The 9,492-nt window shown below is 24.0% G+C and overlaps 2 protein-coding genes across 2 annotated transcripts; one reads left to right on the forward strand and one right to left on the reverse strand.

Moving 5' to 3' along the window:
* Positions 1-1,265: 1,265 nt before the first annotated feature.
* LOC137809322 (F-box protein At2g35280-like) lies at positions 1,266-2,096 on the reverse strand. The gene has a single exon (XM_068610451.1). It carries the CDS (start codon positions 2,094-2,096, stop codon positions 1,266-1,268), a length of 831 nt encoding a protein of 276 aa, XP_068466552.1.
* Positions 2,097-7,172: 5,076 nt separating this feature from the next.
* On the forward strand, positions 7,173-7,590 carry LOC137809323 (multifunctional methyltransferase subunit TRM112 homolog A-like). The gene has a single exon (XM_068610452.1). It carries the CDS (start codon positions 7,201-7,203, stop codon positions 7,588-7,590), a length of 390 nt encoding a protein of 129 aa, XP_068466553.1. The 5' UTR covers positions 7,173-7,200.
* The last annotated feature ends 1,902 nt before the right edge of the window (positions 7,591-9,492 follow it).

Genomic DNA, 9,492 nt, shown 5'->3' on the forward strand with positions numbered 1-9,492 from the left:
GCTTAGGAAGTCTCGAGCCCGATATTGCAGCCAAGTAGCAGGCTTTTTCTGAATCTGGAAATGTGAAGGTGCCTTGTAATATATAGTTAAATCTTGAGTTGGGGTGAGTATATGCTTTTTAGGATCAGTTAAAAGAGGGTGGTATAGGTGTACGAGCGATTTTTTGAAGGTAATGCGGGGCAACTTTCATACCTTTAGGAGGAGTGGTTTGAGATTTTTTTGAGAGGAGTTAGTCTTGTATGTTGCTGGGTCTGTTTATTCTGGATGCCTAGGCATGTTTGTTTGTCTAGGTTAGTTTAATCTATATGTTAGATTTGATTTTTGGCTTTTAGTTTTTTTTTAAAAGAGTTGGGACACCCCTAAAGTGTCCCTCAATTTAATTTTATTAATTCTTTGCTGAAAAAAAAAATTACCACACAATGTAATAAATACAATATAATTTTCTTTTTCAGAAAAAAAAGTTACTTTCACTAAAAAGAATCAGTTTTTCACCGCATTAATGAAATTGTTTTTCAGAAATTTGAATAAAAATCATTCCTTAAAAATCTTGCTTCATTTCCCGATTTCAGATTTCCACCAAGAAACTAAAAATTCAAAATTCAATCAAGTACCCTTAAATATTACTCTTTTAAAAGGTTATTCAACCTCAAATTATCATGAAATCAAATGATTTTTTTTATAATAATGGTACATAATTAGGTAGATAATATTTTGAAAAGAAGTGTTGTGGAAAGACAAAAATTACTGTAAAGTTATTATTTCAAATTTATTTACAAAATTTGGTGAATAACATTTTTTTTTTCTAAAGAGTCTGCTCTATAATTATTATAAATAAATATGAAATGTGATTCACAAGAAAATCAAGATTCACCATTTAGTCAATTTTGATATTAACAGTAAATATTACAATATACAATTTTATACTTTTCTACTAGTCATTAATTAGTAACTAACGAATAAAAATTGCAAGTTTTAGTTGGTAAAAATTAATAGTCTTCGCACAAAAAATAATTAAAATTATATATTGATTAGTTAATTCAAGAAAAATCATAAATTTAATTAGATGAATATTTTCTCCCTTTCATATTTTAAGTAATGTATCACTAATTATCTTTTGCTTGTACATTATTTTTTTAAATGAAAAAAATTATAGGAGACTAATCATGTTTAGAAGTAAAAGATTTCAACCATCAAAACAAAACATTACAGAATGTATCTTCACTAGTATTAACGTGAAAAATCTTATCATTTGAAGATTGGTAAAACTAAAAAGGATAAAATAAAACATCATAAAAAAAATCTAACTCAACATCCCACCTACAATTCTCACATGAATTTTGAATACTATCATCATCATCCTCATTATCTACCAATTGCCAAGTCCCTTTCTTTAGATTCCAACATTTGCATGGCTTCTCGTAACATAAAGGAGTTGGATTGCGCATTATTGTTCCATAAGGTCTTTTCCATAGTCCTTCCAATAATGTTCTTACCTTATTTCTGCAATTTACAACACACTTCGCATTTCTCAAAAATTGCATATACTCAACTCCTTCTTTTCTCAAATTACCGTCGTAAGAGCATAATAAAATCAAAGCATATGTATATTTTGCTTCCAAGTGACCCTTTTCTTCAGCCATCTTCAAGTCTTTCATGCCTTTCTCTATATTTCCAACGAAACTCTTCAATTCTTGCAATCCCACTCTATACAAAGCTTCTATATTTCCACCTTCTTTACAATTTTGCATAAAAGAATCAAAAGCTTCTTTATGTGACCATGGAATTAAGGGGAACTTTTCCAAAGAAACTTGTTGCCACATGTAGTTGTCTTTTGAAGCATGAAAAAAATCTCTGCAGCATACTTTCATGTTGTAATGATCAATGTAAGATTCAGAGCTTATCCTTGCAACCACATTGATCAACAAGTCTTGTGGAATTGATTTTATTGGAATCAAAGAAGACTGATTAGTGTCGGTGAGTTGCCTCTTGTTGTCTCTTGGAAGTGGTTCCATTGGAATCAAAGGAGCAGACTCGCTAGTGTCATCATATTGCCTCTTGTTACATTGTGTCTTCTTCACCAATTTTGAAGTAATCATATCTGTGTTGTATTGCGATTCAAATTTGAACTCTCAAAATAAAAATTTGTATGTTATAAAATGATGGAATGATTTAGTGTGTGTATTATATAGAAGAGACAATCTCATAGTTTAAAATATTTATATGAGATCTTTTGTATATCAATAAAATCTTTTTATCAATTTAACTTTTTGACTTTCAACAAGATTATAAGATTATGATTTAGGGTTTATCTTATTTATTTATCTTATGCACTAATCTCATCAATATATAGGATATACTAATTAAATATTTCTATATATTTAATTTTATTTACCAGATTACTTTTTTTAGTAATTTAATATTTTATAAATATTATTTTTTCAGACTTCGAATTCGATAGATAAATATTTTATTATATTTACAGGTATAATTATTTTCACCTATCATATTTTATTATATTCGAATATATATCTCACTAACTATTTTATCTTTTACTGGTACACATAAAAATATGTTTTATCACCATTTTTCAATTTTAATTTTATAATTATTTTAAGTATATATATATATATAAATTTTATTATATAAAAATAAAATTATTAAATACTTATTCATTATACGTGTTAATCAACTTGTGTTGTAACAAAAAAGTTTGAATTATATAAAATCAATCACCCTAAACATTAGCCTAATTACTATCGGGATGGTTACTTGTTTTTTCCATCTCCCCAGTGAAAGATTTTATTGCCACTTTTAATTATTTTTCTTTTTCTTCTTTTATTCCACTATATTATAGTTCCTTTTTAAATGTGTATCTTCATTTTAAAAAAATTTATTGTGCCTTTAAAGTATTATCCTGTACAAAATAAAATAAAAAATGACTAGATCAATGAGATAATTCTCATTATATATTCTTATAAATACTAATTTAATTATATTAATATTGTCCTATTGACTCTAAAACTATAACAAAAAAATATTTCTACGTATTTTTATATTATTTACTAATCTAATCTTTTAGTAATACTATCTTTTAGTAATACAGTTTATCTGAACATGATTCATTGTACTTGCTATCTATTTAATCTTATTTATCAAAATAATTTTTAAAGATATTATCTTATTACTTGTGGAAATAATAAATAGATCGCATTATTTATTTTAACTTATTTATTAATTTTATCTTTACCGGTATTATCTTATTAATTGTGAGTATGATAAATTTGTTTCCATGAATATTTTATTGATTCTAAATATGATAAATACATATTTTGTTTTGTTTTATTGTATATGAATGTAATTAATATATCTCGCTATCTATAGTATCTTATTTATGAATATAATTAATTTCATCAATAATATTGTCTCATTAACTCCGAAAAAATAAAAAAATTATTTTTAGCTATTTTATATTATTAATATTGTCTCATTAATTTTAATAATATTTTATTTATTCTGGGTATGATGAAAAGATACTTAATCTTATTGGCCACTTAAATATTTTTACCGATTTTATTTTATTGAATTTGAACATTGATAGATTTTGCCATCTTTTTTTAATCTTATTTTCCCATTTAATCTTTCGTCAGATAATAATTTTTTCGATATTTTTATTTTGTTTATATATTTGACTGAGTCTGATTATTATAACTGGATATTTATTACATTTAAACATTTAATTTTTAACCAATTTTATTTTATTGACCATGAACATGATTAATAGATCTTGGAATCTATTTTATATAAGTTACCAATTTAATATTTTATCAATATTATCTAATTTGTAATTTAATCTTTTATCAGTGATGATGATAATTTTATTATACTATTTGAGCGTGTATTTTTTGTTATACATCTTATTTTACTAGGTTAAATTTAATATTCATATTAATTTTAATTTTATGTATTTAAAATGTATATATACATATATTATTTTTTATATAGCTACAAGACAAATATTAAATAGAAACCAATTTTAGAGAAAAAAAAAGTTGTTATAGTAACTAAATTAGAGACCATTTTAGAAACTAAAAAAATTAGTTTTTAAATTAGTTTTTATTATTGTTAAATGATTTTTAAATTGGTATCTAATTAGCAAAAAGATTTTAACTACCAATTATTTAGTTTCTAAATTTGGTAGTAAAAAAACCTTTTGTTAATTAGATATCATCTAACAATAATATAAACTAATTTAAAAACAAAAAATTTTTTAGTCTTTAAAATAGTTTCTAATTTAGTCACTATAGCAACTAATTATTTTTTATCACTGAATGTTATGTATAATCTATAATTTGAATGAAAAATGTTACAGAAACAATATATAATGTAGATTTGTATGAAAAGGGAAAAAATGTACTTATACTTGATGTATATATTATTTTAAACAGAATAATAATTGAAGTCAAAATATTGAATTTGAAAATGTAGTTAATGGTATATATATATATTTATATATATATATATATATATGATAATAATAATATTATTTCTCTTATATATTGTAATAAATATATTTGATGTGTAATCTAAGATTTAAGTAAAAACAAAAAAAATTGTGCTTTTGTAAGAAACAAAAAAGAAAAAAATTACTGTTTCAAATTTATTTACATTTTTGGTGAACAACGTTTAAAAGGAGCCTGTACTATATGATACATTAATGATTTTATTTATTTTTATTTTTCATTCGTATTGCAAGGATAACTAATAGAATTACCCATTCACCACTTTTTTCCATCAAATAAGAAATGATGTATAAAAAACTCAATAAAATGACCAATGCGATCATGAATGTACATCATTTGACAAAATGACAAGGTATGAAACTGAAAAAGACAAAAAGAACAAGGAATAGGAAATGTCCTTTATGAAGATTCCTCAAAAGCATTTTCTTAATAATCAAATACGGGTTAGTAACTTGACAACTTCTGTATTTTCAATAAATAGTAAATACGGGTTATTATCAACTTGAGTTTTTCATAATATTTTATAATGGTAATTAAATACAGATTATTATTAACTTGAATATTTTTTATAATAATTTATAATGGTTATTTGAGAGAGGATATTGCATTTTATCATCCTTATGTTTTAAAACATTGGTATCTATGAGGGAAAATCATATACTTGTTCCCACATATATTCTAGATTACATATATTTCTTATCTATGGAATACCTTTTAAATAGTCTAATATGGTAATTCTTTTTAGAATGCACATCTTGAAATTGAAATGTATTTTCAGATTTTATAAATGTATTATGGAATGTATTAATACATTTAAAAATTTACATCTAGAATTTGTTTCTAAATTCAAAAAGGAATGTGCATTATTTCAAAAATATATTTTAAATTGCAGAACCATAATACATATTTCTGAAGGGTAAAATTGAAAATTCAATTTTTACAAGATTGCAACATCAATAGAGGGGATGCAGAATGTAATGTCCTATGATAAATGGTCATGACAAAAAAAAAGTATTGCACTATGCACCCACGAGATTTTAAATCTCCACAAGTTTTTAAATCTACACCCCCTTATGAGAGAATGAAATGATAATTGTGTTCTTGAAAAAATAAATTACGAATTGTTCATTTGGTATGTATTTCTAAATCCCGAAAATATCATATGAAATGTATAATTGAAATATATTAATATAATGAAGATTGCACAATCCAATAATACTTTATGAAATGTACAGACTAAATTTTTAGATCCACAAATACATTCTAAGACGTGTTACACTCCAAAATATATTTTTAAATTTATAAATATATTTCAGAATGTGTATTATAAAAGTACATCTCATAACACTCAATCTGGCATAGAAGCTAAAAAATATTGAAAAGGAACCTATCTTGATATTATTAAAATTGTTGATGGAACAATTATCATTTATCCAATATTCACATGTAGTTGCTCGTGATTTTTGAAAGATTTTAATTTATACCTCCATAATTTATAGGAACGAATAATTTTTTATTAAAAAGATAATCATCTTTATAGTCACATGAATCTTCTTGAGTATATGGAGAAGGGTCACATGAATCTTCTTGAGTATATGGAGAAGGGTTAATGATGAGTAAAGGATTCAATTCAAGTTTAAATGAATTTTTTTGTTAGTACTAAATTTCTTATATAAACTTTTTTGTAGTCTTATTTTCTATCAGGATTATGATTATATCTTATCACAGTTTGTATATAAATTATTGTTAAGTAAATATTATTTGTTGATATTGATAAATATATTAGAGATAATAGAAGAAGTTGTTAAATTTTATGTCCTAGCAAATTCATTAATTATTAAAATAAATAAATAATAACTAATTTATATAATTCTAACTAACTTATAAGATTCGAACTAAATATTTCACACATATATACAAATCTTTAAAATTTATAATGAAATAAGGAATTAGATAAATAGAAATTGAATAATTGTTAACTTTAATAATTTATTCCTAATAAACTAACCAATTACTCACCTGTTAATTTATATAAAATTAAAATATAAAAGATAAAGAAAAAATAAAAGATAAAGAAAAATAAAATTAAGAGATATTAATAACAAAGATAAGAGATAAAAATAAAATTAAAATAAATTATAAAACATAAAGATTAAAAAATAAAATAAGATATAAAAAAATAAAAATAAAGATAACAGTCAATTGGAGGACAAATTAAAAGGATATAATAAACTAAAATATGAAAATATTGGGATCGAGTTTTAGAAAGTTGTCTATCATATAACTTATTTAAAAACAAATTTAATTTCATAAATCCCAATCATATCAATTATCACCTCTTTAATCTATGGAAATCTTAATTTCTTAAATAAAAAGAATACACCAAATTAGTTAAAAAACATAACAATAAGATAAATTAGTCAAATCTTATTAATAAGATAAATTAGTCAATTCTTATTAGAGAATAACATCTATTTATTTATATTATAAGATGACTCCAGTTTTCAACAAACTATTAAAATTGCTTGGTCTATTTAATAAGAATGAAATAGAGAACCTTGCCACACACAGAACATTGGAGCGTTGTGACTTTGCAGTTGCTAAAGCTAACTTCACGCTCCACATCGTTTGCTGCCATTGTTAGGGCTAAGTTTGAAGTGGTGGTGAGTTGTTAGTAAAGATGAGACTGCTAACACATAACATGCTGTCATCGAACATAAAGGGTGTGGTGAATGGGTTCCCACTGCGCATTGAAGCAGAGAAAGTAGCAGAAAAGAGTGTGGAAATGAATAGGGAATTTCTGAAAAAGATGTTTCAGAAGGTTCATTGGAAGGCTTTCGTTGATGCATCACGAGCCATGGGATACACTGAACTACCTGAGAAGGCAGACTCTTCCATGCTGAACTCTGATGAATTTCTGAACAGGTTTCACCATGCTCTCTTGGAACTCCACCTTGAGGAAGGAGCTCTTGTTTGCCCTGAAACTGGGCGACGCTTTCCTGTCAACAAGGGTATTCCAAATATGCTTCTTCCCCAAGAAGAAGTTTTGTTATCAATAATCATATGTTGACACTGTGAACAGTTGAAACACATATCTTAATATTTTTTTTTTAATTTAAAGTATTATTATATTATTATAATTGTTTGTTAAATATATGTTTTTTTTATTAAAGAGGCTGTTGAAAGAAACTTTTCTCTTTTCGTATTATTCATCACCCTTATATGTTTAGTGTCACTAGTTGTTTGGAGGCTAGTTAAGAATGCGGGTAATGGAACTGCAGACTTTAAAAGTTGTGACTGTCAAGTTTACCTTTTTTTTGTTGACACATGATGAGTACTACAAAAACAAGAATGAAATAAACGATAAATACAAATTTAAATAATTTTTTAAAAATAATAAAAGTCTATAAGTTTAAAATAGTTATTTAATAATTAGTTCTAAAATACTATTATCAAAACACTATAAACTTAAAAAATCGATTGTTCTCCACCACAAAAAATTATGATACAAAAACATTATTATTTACATAAACTTGAATAGTAACATTATTATTTAAAATTTTATAAATATAATTATCATTGTCATCGTGTTTAAATAAATATTAAATTTCATAAGTCTATCATTGATGTTTTCTTACCTAACTTTTATTTATATATAAAAACTCGAAATAAATAAGTACAGAGAATTTTTATTAATGCAAGTTTTTTATTAAATTTTAAATTAACAGTGTAAATTAACTAATATTTGTATTATGTTTTTTGTTCAATAAATATGTACATATATATATATATATATATAATGTATGCTAGAAATAAAATTATTGTATTTTATAATAGGAATGAAGAAGGCAAATTTTTTTAAATTTATTTTTATTTATGAATAAAAAATACAGCAAGAGTACATATTTCCAACTTTATCAACACATAAAAGCAAATAAGAATAAGGTGGGAGCAAACTAGTAAAAGATGAGTTTAAAGATAATGATAATTAATATTTGGCAAGACTATCTCCTACTTAACTTGTATCTCTAAAAATATGATTTCAACAAATATAATCAATTAATAAGTTTGATAACTGTTTTATAATCAAACAATTAAATTATTATATTATGATTATTTCATTTCTAATTTTGATGAAAAATAATTCAGTCTATATAATTGATCAAGTCTTAAGGAACAAGAGAAGGGAAAAAGAATTTTCACCCTCACAATTTCTCTAAGAAAGTAGTTTTTCTTTTATTAAGAATTAAAACTCCACAGTTCATCACAAATAGGAATTGATATCCAACAAATTAATCTGACAGAATTTGGATTATCCTTTAAAAATAGTAAGTTTGTTTATGAGTTGATGAATAAATGATAAGATATAAACATAAAAAATTTGAACAATAAACTTTTAACATCTCATTAAAAATAAATAATAATAATAATAATAATATTATTATTATTATTATTATATGATGAAAATAATAAAAAAGAGTTTTTATATTGAATAGCAATTGCAAGAGAATTAAAAAAAAAACTCATGCATGATAGAATGGACAACGTAATCAAGAATAGTCAGAAGTATTAAAAACTTGTAAATAAAATCCCCAGCCAAGCACACAAAATAGTTTGCAAAAGAACCTAAAACCCATCTAAAAACTCGTTTATTAGTATAAGCTTTTTATCCAATGAAAAAATAAAAGGAATAAGACGTATGATTTTGTGATAATGTAATTATATAATCAAAACAAGTATTTTATTTTGATGTATTTGAGAACCTGCACCATATTACTACCTTTTACACCTCCAATTATCCCCTTATTTAGCGGTTTTCAATTTTGATGAATTACCTAGTTAAATCTCCATTTTTAACATCAACATCATGTGAATGAAACTGAAATTAACCAGCAATCTTGAACACTGGCCATGAATTAAAAAGTAATTAAAAAAGTATCAGCCGATCAGAAATATATAATTGAATTGAAAA

This window comes from Phaseolus vulgaris, chromosome 2 (genome assembly GCF_000499845.2).
Source record: "Phaseolus vulgaris cultivar G19833 chromosome 2, P. vulgaris v2.0, whole genome shotgun sequence".
Lineage (NCBI taxonomy): Eukaryota > Viridiplantae > Streptophyta > Magnoliopsida > Fabales > Fabaceae > Phaseolus > Phaseolus vulgaris.